Raw genomic sequence first — 17,065 nt, 5'->3', positions numbered from 1 at the left:
GTAACCATGCGTTTTCCAGTTTATGGGCAGGGAAATGCGTGGAGTCCAGCCTCACTCACCGTATTCGTTGGCGACACGGTAATGTGGCGTTGGGAGGCACCAGCCTTTCAGGAAGTTGGGTACCGGGTCTTCAGTGTTTCCAGCCCAAGCGGTACCTCTTATGAAGGAGGACCTTTCACCAGTGGAGAGACCAAAACTGCCCAAGGTAGAACCAGAGTCAGCTGTGCACAGATTTATGAAAAGCTTTTCCCTTCTTTATCTCCAATCACCAAAACAATCCACCATAACTTCAGTGTGTGATTTTGTTAATTAAGTTTGTGTTGCTATGGTTCTTCTTTGTTTCCCTTTAAATATTCAGATATAATCCTCCGGACTCTCATTTAAAGTTTTATTTTATCCCACATTGATCGCTGTGCTTCACCCTGCATACACTGGACAACTGAAATTGTTTTATTTACTGCATTTAGGAAGTTCAAAAGCTTTGAATGGAATATTCCCACCCAAAAAGGAAACAGTATTATAAATAAATAAAACACAAACAGGTCCAACCGGGTAAGGTGATAGGCAGTTTAATTTTCAGAAATCATTATAAAAAAGTAAAAAACTCTGATTTGTACTTACTCCATGTTGATGATATTAAACTCTGGTTTATTGTTGCTGTGCTGCACACTGTAGCCGCTTGTAAAACATGACCTCATTATGTCTAGATTTCATGAGTTGTATATGAGAATGACTGGACACCTTTCATTTAGTGTATGTATAGAGATGTCATGATAAGCTACACGTGTTGTGCATGAACGAGTGCGCTGTGTTACACCTTTCAACATGCGTGAGCCATACTGAACTAGATAAGCGCACAGTGTGTCCAAGAATCTGTCATGACTTGATGTGACGTCTTTACAATCTGGGTCTCGTGTCCCTCAGGATTTTTCAGCTACCGTTTCACCGCGCCCGGGGTTTATTACTACAGCAGCGGCTACATAGACAATGCCAACCTCAGACTCCTGCAGGGAGTCGTGAGAGTCCAGAGTCGGGAGGAAAAGAGCAGCGAGGTCTCTGTCCGAGTGAAGGGCATTGAGGCCAGACATGTGGCTGGAAGTAAGTTAATATAAGTGGATAAGAAGTTATGATTGATTTATCCAGTTCTAAGGTAGAATAAAAGGTAATGATCTCTACTTACTACAGGTTCACGTCGTGTCTCCAGAGCAGCGCCACAGTGCATTGCCTCCCCGCAGTGCCAACAGTCCAATCAGACTGATACGCTTTCCCTCAGTACCTCCGCCTGCTCCACTCCCATGGTTTACTCCATTTCTCCCAACCAGGGCTCATACCACAAAGCGATCCAGATCAAGGGCAAAAGCTTCAGCGACGTGGCCTGTGCTAACGAGGTTAGCAGAACTTTTTAAGACTGCATCATTGAATGAATTAAATGTAAAATATCGTCTTTGGTCAGTGATTGTCCTGCATATCCCTTCTTAAAGACCCATGTTATACATCAAAATACAACGTTGCTACATAACTTCGTTTTAGGATGCCGGAGAGAATATTCAGTATGACGTAAATGTTTGATATATAATATAGGTCAATAAAAAAACAACAGTACAGGCTGAGGCGCTCCCAGAATCTTTTGAATGGCCTGATTAAATTATTCAGCCTTTATTTAATAAAATGTCTGGAACATTAGAGTGGCAGTTCTATTCAGTCTACTTTAACCAGTCATTTCCATGGGATATTTTGTGCTATTCAGAGACAGACTGGATCAAGCATTCTGAGGAAAAGAAACTACAATTAAATTAAATGATTTGTTGATCTGAATCAGTTTGATTTGACAGTTGAGATCTAAAAGTTGAGAACTAAAACTAATGGATAAACAGTAGAAACAGACAGCCATGGATGTGACTTAAAAAGATAAACAGTGGTCAAAAAATGGAAATAAATTGCTAGCTAATAAATTCTTACCTAATAGGCTGTTTAGAAAAGCATGCAGTTGACATTGTTAGCTAAGTGTACCAATAAAACATAGACTGTACATAAACAATGGACTTGGCCACTGTGACTTCACATATTGCTTGGGATACTGAGTGTTTTCACCCAGCCCGTTCTCACCCCCGCAGCATAATATACAGACAATTTGTCAAGTCCCGAGGTGTTCCTGAGGAACGCGAAGCTACGCGCCGGGTTACGGATGAAATCCAGTAGAATGACGCTCCCGCGGTAATACATGTCCCAGCCATGTATTCCAGCCCTAACCCTAACCTTAACCAGCACTTTAATGACGTTAGATAGTGTTTTCCAAAGCGATTTAAGTAAAACAAATGTACATGTGTAGATTCATTCCAACGGTTCTCATGTTTCTTCATTTTTCCAATCTCGTAATATAGGAACATGTTGGGCACCCGGAAGTGTAATATATTGATGATTTGTCATCGATATTTAGCATAAAATGTTACATTTTGGGAGTGAGAGCGTGTTGTTTCACCATTGTCGTGTGCACAAAAAGCCATTAGTTAATGAGTTTGCCCAGGTTTCTGATGCGAACGAAAAACATTGAACTTCAATCAGCAACTCATCAGGGAAGTATTGGGGGGATTAGACTTCTATATATCCAAAAGTCATTTTGCAACCAGAGCTCTCGCCCCCAACCCCTCTCGACACCATAAGATAGAATACAGACACAAGACACTTAAGCATTTGCACAAATAACATTGCTTCATTAAAGCATGCTGGAAAAGCTCGGTAGTTAGCTAAGATTTTGAAGAAAGTAGTAATTAAAGATTAAACAAATGAACACTAACATTAGCTAAATGTATATTAAAAACAGGAGTGGTTTAAATGAAGTTGTAAGGATTTTGTGGCTGTAAGACCTTAATGCAATGTACTTAAATTAATAAAACACTTGTGTCATTATAATGAAAGCATTCAAGCACACATGCTTAGTCCTAAGCTTCAATTAACACATAGCTAATTTCATTGTACTATTTAGAAAAGTCATTTTAATCCTAAATCTCAGTTCTTTGACCAATAAATGTGTTGTCATTAACTGAAGCTAGACTCGATTAGCCTTGATATAACTCTTGTTCAGACTTGTTACCCACAGTGGTGTGCTCTGTGTGCTGCAGGTGATGGTGGGAGATCAACCCTGTCAGGTGATCAACAGCTCCCAATCTGAGATTAACTGCCAGCTCAGTCCCAGCAGTGAACTTCCCATCGGCCTTGCTCTCCCTGTGGCCGTCAGAGTCAACAACCTAGGCAGCGCCGTCATCGCTGTGCCAAATGAGCTTGAGCGTCGCTTTGTGGTTCTCCCAGTGGTTGACTCAGTCTCGCCTCCTATTGGAAGCCCCACTGGCCACACTAGGCTCCTCATCCGCGGTTCTGGCTTCTCAGAGGGACTCGTAATTGTAGCCAGCGAGCTCTGTCGCATCCAGTCTCTTAATTACACTTCGATCATCTGCGACACGGCGCCTTCTCAGCCCCACATCGGTGATGTCATCTTTTACATGGGCCAAATCCAAAGCGCCTGCCACTCAAACTGCTCCTTCCGCTACTCCTCGTCCGTCACTCCCACAGTTACCGGCATTTCCCCGGACAGCATTGATGATGTCACTACTGTGACCATCTCTGGCTCAGGGTTTGGCAGCAGCGTGGATGATGTGGCAGTTTTTGCTGGGTTGACAGAGCTAGAAGTAACCGCTGTGACCGACGGCAACATCAGCGCAAGAGTCAGCGCTCTGCCTGCAGGTGACCACTCAGTCAAAGTGATTGTGAGAAGCAAAGGCCTCGCTTCTGGTCAGGTCACCCTGAGCAGTAAGGCACAAGCAACCCTGAACCCCAACGTGGGCAGCCTGGCGGGAGGAACGCCACTTATCTTCACAGGAAATGGCTTCGCTCGAGGGAACACAAGCGTGAAGGTCGGTAGGAAACCCTGCAAGATTCAGGAGGTGACGCCGGGTCGTCTTATCTGCCTGACGCCTCCTAACACTGTGGGGCTGGTGACCGTCATTTTGCAGGTCTTCTCTGTGCAGTATCCTCCTCTCAGCTTCACCTACTCCACCGCCCACACTCCTGTCATCAGCTCCATCAGCCCCACCACAGGTAACTATGATGACAGAAAGATAACAAGCAGAGGCTAATGCAGTTTCTGCAAGATGATTCAGTGAAATTAAGCAAAACAGAAGAACACAGAAAAAAGTCACTGAAATTTGGAAATTGGTTCAGTCTCATTTACCTTAATTTATCATTATTATTACTGAACAGATAAAATATTATTCCAGCTCATGACATTTACAGATTTATGTGTCATTCAGTACCGTAATATATGTATAAAGCAACAAGTCATATCTCAGATTCTTTATTTATACAGTTTCTTCATCTCCTCTGTTTATTTCCTGCAGGACCGAGCGGGTCCGTCATCACCCTGACAGGTTCAGGCTTCGGCAATGACTCTCAGCTCATCACCATCACCATAAATGGCGTCCCTTGCAATGTTTCCACGGTCTCCGACACACAGGTCCAGTTCGCCGCAGGAAGCAATCCAGGGGCGACATACCCAGTCATGCTGCATCACCAGGTCAAAGGTTATGCCCAGTCAAGAGTCGTGTTCACGTATGAACTGACGCTCAGCAGTGTGCAGCCCTAGTGAAGGTAAGCAATATTAAAACTCTCTGTTTATCTGCATTTTATTAAATCATGCTTACTAAGGGAAAGAAAAACAAGAAAACACAGACAGACCTAATCGTTAAATAAAAAAATAAAACCAGATCGGGTTTTTTTCTGTAGATGGATAAATCCATATTTACCGGGGCTACTTAATTTGAAGAATATCTAACATTCCTCTTAAACTTTTTTTGTATTGAATATAAAGCAATAAAGTAAACAGAATTAAGAAAACAGCACAAATGATGTCTCCAGGGAGAAAACCTGCTGTCGGGAATAACAATGTTGGATGCATTCAGAATTTTTGTGAGAGTCGCATCTGTCTGACGGTATAGAGTTAATTACATAAAAAAGGAAGAAATAATTATATTTTTCTGATAATTTTAATTATTTTTAAGTTGTTTATAAAAAGGAATCAAATAAAAGAAGAACTGATCATTTAAAAATCTTGTCTCAAAATACTTCACAGTGAAATAAACTGTGCAGCTTTTGTCTTTTTCTTTTATTCTTTCGTTTCTTTTGATCCTCTAATCAGTTTTTTATTAGCTTACTAAATTAGTTGTTTCACTTTAATCTGCCGTTCAGGTAGTTTCGGTGGCGGTGCGCTGCTGTCCATCCAGGGCTCTGGGTTTGATCCACTCAACTCCACTGTGCGGATCTGTGGGGAGGAATGCCAGGTTCACAGAGAAACATCCACATCCACCCATCTGTACTGCCAGTCTCCACCTCACAACAGTAAGTTTTACCTAAAGCAGATGATCATGCAGATGAAAAAATCTCAATCACTAATATCACTAATAAAATGTGAGTTTTGAAAATGTGCATGCTGTGAAATGCAGCCATGGCATGCACAGCGATTGATTTCTAGGGTTATAAACGTTGCTATTATTACTGCTAAGTAATGCACTGCAGTGTATTTTGAACATTTCTTTCCATTAGTTGGAAAGAAGACACATTACCCCGACAGCACAGTAGTGTATCACACTCTGTGGCTAGTGTTAGGCATTATGTAGCAGAGATGTGGGTTTGCACATTGGGAAGAGGTCATTTCTACGTCGCATGGTGCTGCTTTGCCCATGTTCCACCTCTCTGTGAGCTGCATAGAGAGGGAATCATTAGCTTTAATGTACCTTTCTCATCTAGAACACATTGGGGGTGACGCTTAACTCTGCTTAACCGATGAGGGATCTGGGCTAGCCTGTGAATCCTTGCTGGATGCGTGCCCTGGTCACAATTTAAACTCTGGTCTGTTGCTCCAAAAATGAAAATGAACATGATTTTTACAGGAAACTGAACCTACAAGAGTTTGCTGGTATCCTGCTTCACAAAAAATTAAACTAAGATTGTTACAAATTAGAGATTGTGCAGTGTGAAAAGTCTGAGCAGCACTGTTACATTACCAAACAAAAAAGTTCACAACACCTTCACTTCTAAAATCCAGATCCACAGCTTTAATAATATTAATAGCTGCTAAATGCAAACTAGTTAAAAAATATGTCCGTGACAAGCAAGATTAAATTTATTTTACCTTTTAAAGTACCATATGTGTTTTTAGGGACAAAAAAAATACTTATTATCACATCAGTAGTTGTCAGTAGCTGGTTTAAGACACCAACTGAATTCCCTAAAGGCCCTAAAGGAGACAGACTGTGCTTACGAGGAATGCTGTCAGCCTTGTCACAGGGCAGAAAACGGTCACATTTGATAAGAAGATAACTTGATATGGATGATGAGAAGATTTTGTTGTTGCATGATTTGTCTGTCTGTGTGACTCCGTGTGTGTCCTGTATCCTTGCAGGCACTCAGTCAGAGGTCAGCTGCGTTGTTGCCGTCATTAACCCACATGATGCGGTCAACGTGTCAAACGGCTTCACCTATAGATCTCAGCTGACTCCAGTGATCACTCAGGTTTCTCCTCGCAGAGGCGGCACTGCTGGAGGCACCCGGCTCACAATCACCGGCTCTGGTTTCAGGTACAGCAAAGGAAGAAAACATTTCACTCAATTGAGAGTGCATGGATCACTGATCAAGAATAAGTGCTCAGCCGACAAAAGATATCTGTTTTTGCTTTCACTTTCTCTGCTTGGGAACACGGGGATTACAATCCTGACTAATAGATTACAAATACTGCTTTCTGTTGAGCATGTTTGACACATAATGAACTGTATTAGTGTCTGCACACGTATTCATTACAACTAACGGCCATAATTTTGTTTTTTTACACAGTCATCTGCCATCAGCTCTTTTTAAACAATGTAAAACTCACAAAAACTAGGTGCTGCCCCTCGGCTGGCTTCCAGAAGTTTCCCATTTAGATAACTGGGCAAACTGGGAGTTGATCTTAAAGAAAGATTACTGAGGAGGTCACTGAATAAAAAGAGAGTTACAAACCCATAATAGGTTTTCTGCAGTCTGTCTCTCTTGCTTGCGTTCACTCCCCCTCCCATATTACAGCACTGACATTAACGAGATCAACGTGACGATCGCAGAGTCCGTGTGTGACGTGCAGTCCGCCAACAGCACGCACATCATCTGCGTGACCAGCGCTCAGGGGCAATCTCAGGAAACCAAAGTCAGAGTCAGCATCGGAAACCAAGGCATCGCCAAGATGGTGAGGTTGATTTGTTTGTGTTTAGTAAAGTTACGCTGCTTCAAAGGACGGAAACAGTGCTGTCTGACTGATTTTATTGTTTCTGATTACATATTTTCATCCAGTGTTTTTTGTTGTTCTTTAGGACAACGCAGATTTCTTTTACATTGACGTGTGGTCGTCCAAGTTCACGTGGGGAGGTCTGTCTCCACCAGAGGAGGGCACATTCGCTGTTATTACTAAAGGCCAGACCATCCTGCTGGACACCAACACACCTGTGCTCAAAATGCTGCTTATTCAAGGTGCAAAAATTACTTCTTAGTGTGTGTTTTTACATTCAGACATTGTGTAAAAAGTCAATTATGTTGGATGCAGTGTTTGTGAAAATGCAAAATTTGAAGAACTGTTGCAGAATAAGATAAAATATTAAAATAAAAAAATTGAACGAAATTCAAACTGTCAGAGAAACTCAAGTTCTTTTTGCGTTCAGGAGGGACGTTAGTGTTCGATGAAGCCGACATCGAGCTGCAGGCGGAAAACATCCTGATCACCGACGGCGGTCGGCTCCAGATCGGACAGGAGGGAGCGCCGTTCCAACACAAAGCCATCATCACGCTCCACGGTCAACTGCGTTCACCTGAACTTCCTGTTTATGGAGCCAAGACGCTGGCTGTCAGAGAGGGCGTGTTGGACCTCCATGGTATGCACACACAAATTTATATTCATACACACACATAAGGTATAGATCAGGTATAAATCAAGTTCCACATCCTAATTTGTAGTTCTTACATTTTTTTAGGATCTTTTTTAAGATTGTTCTGTTTAAATGCAACAAAACACTCATTATGAGTTAATACAGATGTTACATTTTGTTTGTAATTCCACAGATTTTGTCACTCGTTAAAATGAATAACCAAGTTGCATTTTAATATTGTTGTTTTCCTACATTTTTCTGAAGTAAATATTGAAATAAATACTTCTTTCACCCTTGAGGTGCACGATCGTATCATGTAGAGTCAAACAGAAGGCGTCAGAAACAGAAACCTCAAATAGTTTTGACCCAATTATTTCAAAAACACGCATTGCATGTCATGTAATAATATTATGTAATAGTAAGCTGACAGCATTTTTAGGTCTTAGTGCTCAAGGTGATTATTGTCACCTCATCTGTTTCTAAGGAACCAGGATAATAATCAAACAATAAAGTGGACCAGTTTTGTAAAAGTTGCTCAAGTTTAAAATGACCTTTTTTATAAAATCAGGTATTCCTGTGCCGATCCCCTGGACCCACTTGGCCCAAACAGCAAACAGTGGCTCAAAAACATTGAACCTGATGAAGGCGGTGACGTGGAAAGTAGGAGATGAGATCGTTATTGCCACCACTGGACACAGGTACAGCTGAGGACTGATTCATAAAAGCATAAATCCAAGTTATTCATCCGAGCTATAAAGCCAAAACATGGGAACTACATGCATTTAATTGAAATGTTTAATTTACTGCGAAAAGAAATGGACAACAAAATGTAAAATTACAGTGATTAGCAGCTGATATCATCTCAAGCCAAATTTTCAACTTTTTAAAAATTTGTGTTAATAATCCTAAAATTATTTTTACAATTAAAAAAAGATCCAGTTGGAAAGAAAACTGGACTTTAATATACTTGTCTATTAAATTGGTCAAATATTTTAAATAAATGTGCTCATTTAGTTACCTAAAGATGTGGAATGTGGAGAAAAATGTGCAACATAACAGTATATTAAATAAATTGCAGCAATTAGCATTTTTGTTGCAGGATGCTAGTTAGCAGCTAATTGAATTAACATCTCTAGTTCCCTATATTTAAAAAACAGAACATGTTGTTCACTTTATTACTGTAATAATGAATATGTGAAATAAGATTATCTAGTAAGCAAAGAACAGAATAAACTAGCCCTGCTGAAAGCTAAATCCTATGGTTTAGCTGAGTAGCAGTAGCTACCGCCGCTCCGATTCTCTGGTTTTGCTAACCTGGATAGTGGGGAAATGTGTGCCAGGAACTGCTGACTAACCCTCCAATCAAAAGAATGGAGGGTTAAAGATTACAAAACGTCACTGAAATGCTGTTTTATGCATTCCAAAAAAAAGGTTTTAATAAATCTGCAGAAGGGGTAAAAATATATTTATTTATATTCCAGGCACAGTCAAGGAGAGAATGAGGTGAGGAGGATTGCCGCTGTGTCGGCTGATGGAATGACTCTCACCCTGACCGAACCGCTGAACTACACTCACCTCGGGGTGTCCGTGACGCTGCCTGATGGTACAGTGTTTGAGGGCAGAGCTGAGGTGGGGCTCCTCACCAGGAACATCGTCGTGCGAGGTTCACAGAATCAAGAATGGAATGACAAGGTTGAAGCCTGCCCGGGCGGCTTCAACACAGGTACTTAGTGATAATGGTGGATGAGGATTTTCTTCAGACACATCAGATGGGTTTTTTTTTGTTATTGTCAGCCTTAAAGTAAAATATTTTTCTGTATATATAGCTTGAACCCTCCTCTGCTGTATCTGCATACTAATTCTGAGACAAGAGCAACACTGTATTTAATACATTTTTGCACTTCTGTGTCCTTCAGGTGAGTTTACCACCCAGACATGTTTCCAAGGACGGTTTGGAGAGGAGGCCGGCAGCGATCAGTTTGGAGGTTGCATCATGTTCCACGCCCCCAGACCAAACGAGAATCTTGCAATTGGCCGATTGGAATATGTTGAGGTAAAATGTATTTTCATTCTCTAAACATTTCTATACTATAGTATCTTTTAAAATTATTATTAGTGTGTTAAAAGTTTGAAGTCTTTGTGCTGTTGTTCTGCAGGTTTTTCACGCCGGACAGGCCTTCAGGTTGGGACGTTATCCCATCCACTGGCATCTGATGGGAGACATCAATTACAAGTCGTACGTGAGGGGCTGTGCGATTCATCAGACCTTCAACAGGGCCGTAACCATCCACAACACCCACCGGCTTCTGGTGGAGCACAATGTGATCTACAACATCATGGGTGGGGCTTTCTTCATTGAGGACGGCATTGAGACACAGAACATCCTGCAGTACAACTTGGCTGTGTTTGTCAAACAAAGCACCAGCCTGCTAAATGATGACGTCACTCCCGCCGGCTACTGGGTCACAAATCCCAATAACATCATTCGCCACAACGCCGCTGCAGGGGGAACGCATTTTGGCTTCTGGTACCGCATGCATGACCGCCCTGATGGCCCTTCCTACAACCCAAACATCTGCCAGAAGAGAGTTCCCCTTGGTGAGTTTTATAACAACACTGTGCACTCTCAGGGCTGGTTTGGACTGTGGATCTTCCAAGATTTTTTCCCCATGAAGAACGGAGGGTGCCAGTCCTCGATCCCCGAGCCCGCTGTCTTCCGTTCTCTCACCACCTGGAACTGCGAAAAGGGTGCTGAGTGGGTCAATGTAGGCGCCGTGCAGTTCAACAACTTTCTCATGGTCAACAATGAGAAAGCAGGCATCGAAGCCAAGCGTATCGTTCAATGGGCTGTGAAGGGCTTTGGAGAAGACGGCGGGGCGACGGTGTCCAATAGCACCTTTGTGGGTCACGTGGACGAGCTCGGACTAGGCAGCGACTTCTGCACGCACCGCGGCGTCATCCTGCCTTTCGACGACGGCATGAGCGTCATTAACAGCAAGTTCATCAACTTCAACCGCAGCTCCTGCGCAACCGTCGGGGTAACCTCGATCGACGGGGTGTGTGTGGAGCTCTGTGGTGGCTGGGCTGCCAGGTTCAGTGGCATCCAGTACATGAACTCACCCAACAAGGCCGGCTTCAGGTGGGAGCATGAAGTGCAGCTGGTGGACACTGATGGCTCCCTCACAGGTAATCTTTAGTGATTTTATTTTCTCACCATTTTCTCTCTTATACGTGTATAAAGGTTCAGTTTGTTATGTAAAAGTAATACAAGCCTTCCAAGAATCATGTTGAATTAATCTTTTCAGAAATTCTATTCATTCAAACATTCTGTTACTTTTTCATTATGCATTAAAAAATCAGCCAAAGCTAAGTAGTGTACTTGTTTAAGGAAATTTTAAGCATCACCTTAATGCTTAATACACTTCTGCTCCTCTATTAGGAATGTTTTGTAGCAAGACTCTTTCTGGTTGTTTTAAAGTAAACGTAAATGTGTATGTTCTTCGTATGTTTTGGCGCTTCAGTCGGTTTTCTGCTTATTTTCAGGAAACATAAATCATGTAGTTGTGCCTATGAGCGACCTGCTGGACCCTGCTCACTGCTCCCAGAGTGCCGAGTGGAGCGTGGGTTTCCCCGCCGCTGTGTGCGACGAAACTGTTAACTTCCACCGTCTGGCGTTTAACAACCCCTCCCCGAGCTCTCTGGTGGCCAAGAACGTCATTCTAACCAACTCACATGGTATAAAAAACTGTATTCGCTACTTTCAGATCTCATATAGTTGTAGAAGAAGCTGTAATTTGTTTTTGTTTTCTTACCTGTGTTGACATCTACTGGTGTTTAGAAGGAACTGCAGTAGAGATTTTACAACAACTGAAAATGCCATCAGGAACAAACTGCAGAGAATAATATTTTATCTTTATAGGAAATGTTAGATAATTATTGTGCATTAATAAATGCAAACCTCCTAACATGTAAACAAACATATAAATATGTGTGCTCTGTCTCTTAAATTAAACTCAGGGAGCTCCAGGGTCCCCTTTTTGAAGAAGAGACTAACTCATCCGTTTGGATGGATGGCCTTGCTGCCCTCTGGACAGACGTACAACTGGTATTTTGAAAATGTGGATCACGTGACCAACATCACTTACAGCGGAAAATTCTACAGCTTTAAGGTAATCACGTCAAAGAACACGTGAGTAAAGTATGTTAAATACGATATAGGGCTTCGCAAACACTGATGTTTGTCCCACGTTTCTTTGCATACAGCGGGATCAGTACGTCATCGTCAACCACAACTTCACGCAGAGTCCAGACAGTTTCCAGATCATCGACACGAGAAACGGCTCATTGACGCCACTGAGCTTCAGCAACAACAGGAACGGAGATTGGTACTTCAATAAAAGCTCCAACAACCTCTACTACATCGGTTAGACGCACCTTAATATGGATATATTGTACTATTTGATTTATCCTGTATTATTTTATGAAAGGAAAAGATCTTATGCATTTCCTATATATAATGTTACTATAATGTGTAAATACTACAATGTAAAAATGCCCAAAGTGTCTCGAGACACTCACTTTCTGATGATTCTCTACCCTTGGCTCTTTATGATGTCAAAGAGAGCAGATGTCATTAATGTGGTAATTTCAGGTGCGCAGCTCTAGATGTGCCCGAAACTCCTGATGTGCCCAGTTGATGAAATCACAAGAAAGCGGTCCTTAAGTTGACAGAGGCGTTAGATAAAACGAGATTATACAAAGTGGATTTTCCTAACTCTCGCTCAGTCTTATATGTTAAAAAGCTTTTTCATTACGCTGCTAGAATAGGAGCAGAATGTTTTTAAAGAGAGAAAATTGCATTTTTTAATTAAATTGTTGCATTTTTTTAAATAGGTTGTGCAGCGTGCAGTATGTTTGCTGTGATAAAATATAAATAAGCGTTAAACTCAGGGAGGCCTGCTTTATCATCATCCTTCTTTTTATCAACTTTGCTGTTTTTATACGTCTTAAGTTCATTGGGTGCGTGTTACTCTTGCTTGAATAAAGCATTCAGTAACACTGTTCTGTTCTCTTTCCAGTGTCTGGGAAGACAAGCCAGCGCAGGCGGAGGTCCAGCGTTGACCGATCTATGATTGACGTTCAGACAAACTTTGCGGTCTTCCGCTGTTTCTACCCCAACTGCATCCCTCCAACACCACCGCCTCCAGCCACTCTCGCGCCATTACCTAGCCGCCGACCTGGTAACTTCATGTAAGTTGTTTATTATCTTTCTATCAGACGTTTTATGCATTTAACTTTTTCTGGTGTGGCCTTGGTGTATCATCAAAATGTCTGTTTTTCTGTAGCCGATGGTCCAATGCTTCTTTCTGGAAAGGTTCGGCAGAAAACAACTTCACCGAGCCAACAGAGGGTGCCGACGTGGTCATCCCATCAGGTAAGAAGCTTAAAACTAGGAGTTTTTTTGGCAACATTTGAACACAAAAAGATTTTTGTTTTTTTAGGAGCAAGTTTAAAAATTAATTGTCAAAAAAGTTAATTTCTGAAAATAAAACATCTATTATAAGTATATTGTGACTAAAAATGCCTCTTTATCCTTGCTAAACCACAGGGCAGTGGGTCGTTTTGGACACCGACACTCCTCTTCTCAACAAGCTCACAGTTATCGGAGTCCTTGAGATCCCCGACACCATGAACAGCTCATCTACCAGACAGGCTCGGTCTGTACCCGCGTACAACACTGTGGCTATAGATGCTGTCTACATCTCCATCCAGGTCAGTGTGATCAGTAATCTCTCCAAGATCCTCATCCAGAATATCACTTTAACATAAATTTATCAGCATTTATCTCCAGCATATATTTCATTATGACAGCAGCTCTGAGTGTGTATTTGCCTACTACATAACTTGATAATGTGGAAGTCACAGGTACTGTTTGACTGAGCACGATGAGTTAGGTGATGTTAACATCTGTGACTCTTTCAGGGCGGCCGGCTGATTGCGGGATGGAACGACGAGCCGTTCAGAGGTCAGCTGTACATCAAGCTGAGAGGGAACCACCGCACTCCGGACTGGCCTCTGCCAAACGGACCCAACCAGGGATCCAAAGTCTTGGGTAAGAAAACTGCTACCGACTCGTGTACTTGCCTAACCTTTTTTTCGACTGTAGTAAAAAAGTTTCCGTGTATGTACTGCAAAGATGGCTCCAACTGAAGAGACTGGTGACGTTTCTAAAAGCCTGTAAGTGCAACAAGACGAACCTTGCAGTTACATGATAAACATCACATAACTAAAAGCTAATATAACTCAAAAAGCTAAGGAAGCAATCGATGCACTGCTTTTACCACATGGCTTTAAATCTGTGTGACATTCTCAGTCCATCATCAGTTTTCAGATTTGTCTTGCATGAGCCATAAAGCAAATGTGCCCTTTTTACTGTCCATACTCCTGCTCAGATCCTTATTATTTGTGATGCATAATTCAAAAACCAGGCTAAAGTACAAAATGAACATTTTTTTGTTGTTGTTGTTGTTTCCTAAAATCTCAGAACTTTTAACTTAACCCTTCCATACATGAATTTTGACAACCTCAATCAGGATTTTTTTCTTAAATATTTTTATTTATCTTTAGGCATGACAAAAAGGTGTTTGAACTTCATTTTTTTAAACATGTACTTTTCAAAGAGTTTTTTACATGGCCAAGTAGGTGGACAACATACGTTTAGACTTATGAATGGAGTATCGACTGACACGTCAGTGTCCAATGTAGTGGTTTATGTGCAAGTATACCATCAACACTGACACAAATACAAGAAAACAGTCTTTGAATAGCTGTAGTGACCACTGTGCCTGAAAGGCTTAATATGCAGTATTCAAAATGCAAATTTATGTCTTTGTTCATTTTCTATTAATTTTAAACTCGATAATAATCAATAGTGACAGTTATTCTAATTTTATTTAAATGAATAATTCAATTTAACATAAGAAATTTATAATCTAAAACGGCAGAAATAATATATTTTCTTGTCCAACAGGCGTGTTCGGCACACTGGAGCTCTACGGACTTCCTCGCAATGTTTACCGCACCAAACTCGCCGCTACTGCTAACGCTGGATCCAACACACTGACCCTGTCGCAGTCGGTCGACTGGCAGGTCTGTATAGTTTCCTCTAGAATGTGTTATTCCATTTTTTTATACTACGTACTGCATTCACGTGTTGGGTGTTGAAAGCTGATTGTATAACATCCAACTACAGTCCTGAATTTTTATTCCTTGAGCAACAAAATCAATTTATTCTCCTTCTACCAGATTGTCGAGTACCTTTACTCTAATTACTTCTCATTGGAAGTGTTCACTTTTTGACACGCCTGCTTCAGGTTGGAGACGAGGTTGTAATCTCCACCAGCAGCTACACCACATGGGAGACGGAAAAACGTCAGATCGCTGCCGTGTCAGCGGATGGCTTCGTCCTGACCCTGAACCAGCCTTTGACCCACACTCATATTGGTGAGTCGTAGCTCAGGACTTGGAGTTATTGTTCTGGTGTTTCTTTTACATCAGCTGAAAGGATTTGTTCGGTCTGATTATATGAGTCTCAATAAAAAGCCTTTATGTGTATGTGTTGAAGCTGTAAGAATTTAACTTTAAGGTGTAATAATGAGGGGAAAAAAACATTTTAAGCAAACCTGTAATATAGATCCGCTGGCTGCCTTCTTACTACTAAGGAACCACCTCAGTTATCGACTGATGTTTCCAAAGCAACACGCCATCAAACACTGAAATGTCTGCGTCATCTTCTGTCCACAGGTGGGACTGACTCTGTGTCAGGTACGACTTTCTCCTACACTCTGGCAGCTGACGTTGGTCTCCTGACCAGAAACATCAAGATCATCGGTCAGGATTATCCAACTATGATGCAAGACTCGTTTGGAGCAAGGCTGCTCGTCGGCACCTACTCCTGGGAGGGAATCAACTATAAAGGTAAAAAAAAGACATCGCCCTGAAGACGTGGATGCTGTGGTGGAGAAGGGGTTGAAACAGCAGTCAGTGATGGAGTGTAGTAGTGACACTGACAGAGGGAGGGAGGGGAAATGTTTCAGTATAAACAGACTGAATGGATATCAGTCGTGAGGATGACTCTCAGACTTTCTGTCATCATAATTTGCAATTTTGTTCTGAAGGCAAAGCTCAGATCAGGAACGTGGAGTTCTACCACTCTGGCCAGGAAGGCTGGACTGACTACAGCGACCCACGCTACTCTGTGGCCTTCCTCAATCTGGGAGAGGTGCAGCCCACACGCACGCACACACAGCATCTTTCCCAGCAACTGCCTGATCATAGAGGAGGATTAACAACTGCAAATATGATTTTTTTATATCTTGTAGCAGAAGTTTATTTAAACAAAACTGCTGCTTTTGTTGTTTAATGAGAAGAAAGTATCTGTTAAATCTGTTGGGGGTGTTTTCTTTCTGTGGTGAAAGGTGACAGAAAAAGAGTCATACATTCAGGGCTGCGCTTTCCACGACGGCTTCTCTCCGGCAGTCGGCGTTTTTGGAACAGACGGTCTTAATGTTGATGATAACATCATCCACCACGCTGTCGGAGAAGGTAAACACTGTGCTGTCCGTGGCTCTGTTTTTGTATCTCATGAAGGCAAAATGGTTATAAATTTGATTTAAATTTCTCTTCTTCTGTGTTTCTTTTTGTGTTTTCAGGCATCAGAATTTGGGGAAATAAGGTGAAACTGAGGAGAAACTTGGTGATGATGACACTGTGGCCTGGATCGTACCAAGGCAGAGAGGAGCCTTTCAACTTTGACTGGAATGCTGCCATTGAGGTTTGTTTTCTAGGAATATCCAAGGAATAGGAATATATATCAACCACTTAAACGTAAGTAATGTTTGTTTATAATAATCATCTGGTCTCTTCTTTTTTTTTTTAAACATATTTCAGGTTAGCGAGGGGACAAACATCGTGCTGCAGCACAACATTGTGGCGGGTTATGAGAGAGTGGCGTATCGCATTGATGGCGAACCATGCCCAGGTGACATAGATGACTTTAATCAACAGTGACAGGCTTTATGTCCGGTGCTGGTGCAAATTTCTTCCTCTTTCAGAACAGTAAATTACAG

The 17,065-nt window shown here is 41.8% G+C and overlaps 1 protein-coding gene across 1 annotated transcript in view; it reads left to right on the top strand.

Moving 5' to 3' along the window:
* Positions 1-17,065, top strand: part of pkhd1l1.1 (PKHD1 like 1, tandem duplicate 1) — a 49,445-nt gene that overhangs the window by 25,791 nt on the left and 6,589 nt on the right. Inside the window, exons 37-64 of the mRNA XM_040020333.1 lie at positions 20-205; positions 925-1,098; positions 1,186-1,388; positions 3,120-4,092; positions 4,392-4,635; positions 5,213-5,388; positions 6,452-6,626; positions 7,108-7,264; positions 7,389-7,545; positions 7,734-7,943; positions 8,506-8,635; positions 9,419-9,660; positions 9,854-9,990; positions 10,094-11,123; positions 11,481-11,672; positions 11,955-12,106; positions 12,201-12,360; positions 13,016-13,187; positions 13,283-13,371; positions 13,546-13,709; positions 13,920-14,049; positions 14,968-15,086; positions 15,311-15,440; positions 15,741-15,914; positions 16,115-16,218; positions 16,415-16,541; positions 16,649-16,770; positions 16,887-16,977. Of these exons, the coding sequence (XP_039876267.1) occupies positions 20-205; positions 925-1,098; positions 1,186-1,388; positions 3,120-4,092; positions 4,392-4,635; positions 5,213-5,388; positions 6,452-6,626; positions 7,108-7,264; positions 7,389-7,545; positions 7,734-7,943; positions 8,506-8,635; positions 9,419-9,660; positions 9,854-9,990; positions 10,094-11,123; positions 11,481-11,672; positions 11,955-12,106; positions 12,201-12,360; positions 13,016-13,187; positions 13,283-13,371; positions 13,546-13,709; positions 13,920-14,049; positions 14,968-15,086; positions 15,311-15,440; positions 15,741-15,914; positions 16,115-16,218; positions 16,415-16,541; positions 16,649-16,770; positions 16,887-16,977 (6,120 nt within the window). The remainder of the gene's footprint in view (positions 1-19; positions 206-924; positions 1,099-1,185; positions 1,389-3,119; positions 4,093-4,391; positions 4,636-5,212; positions 5,389-6,451; positions 6,627-7,107; positions 7,265-7,388; positions 7,546-7,733; positions 7,944-8,505; positions 8,636-9,418; positions 9,661-9,853; positions 9,991-10,093; positions 11,124-11,480; positions 11,673-11,954; positions 12,107-12,200; positions 12,361-13,015; positions 13,188-13,282; positions 13,372-13,545; positions 13,710-13,919; positions 14,050-14,967; positions 15,087-15,310; positions 15,441-15,740; positions 15,915-16,114; positions 16,219-16,414; positions 16,542-16,648; positions 16,771-16,886; positions 16,978-17,065) is intronic.

The sequence above is a fragment of the Simochromis diagramma genome, unplaced genomic scaffold, assembly GCF_900408965.1.
Source record: "Simochromis diagramma unplaced genomic scaffold, fSimDia1.1 OVJJ01000753.1, whole genome shotgun sequence".
Lineage (NCBI taxonomy): Eukaryota > Metazoa > Chordata > Actinopteri > Cichliformes > Cichlidae > Simochromis > Simochromis diagramma.
The sequence above is the reverse complement of the archived record's forward strand: the minus strand, read 5'-3'. Positions and strand labels throughout refer to the sequence as shown.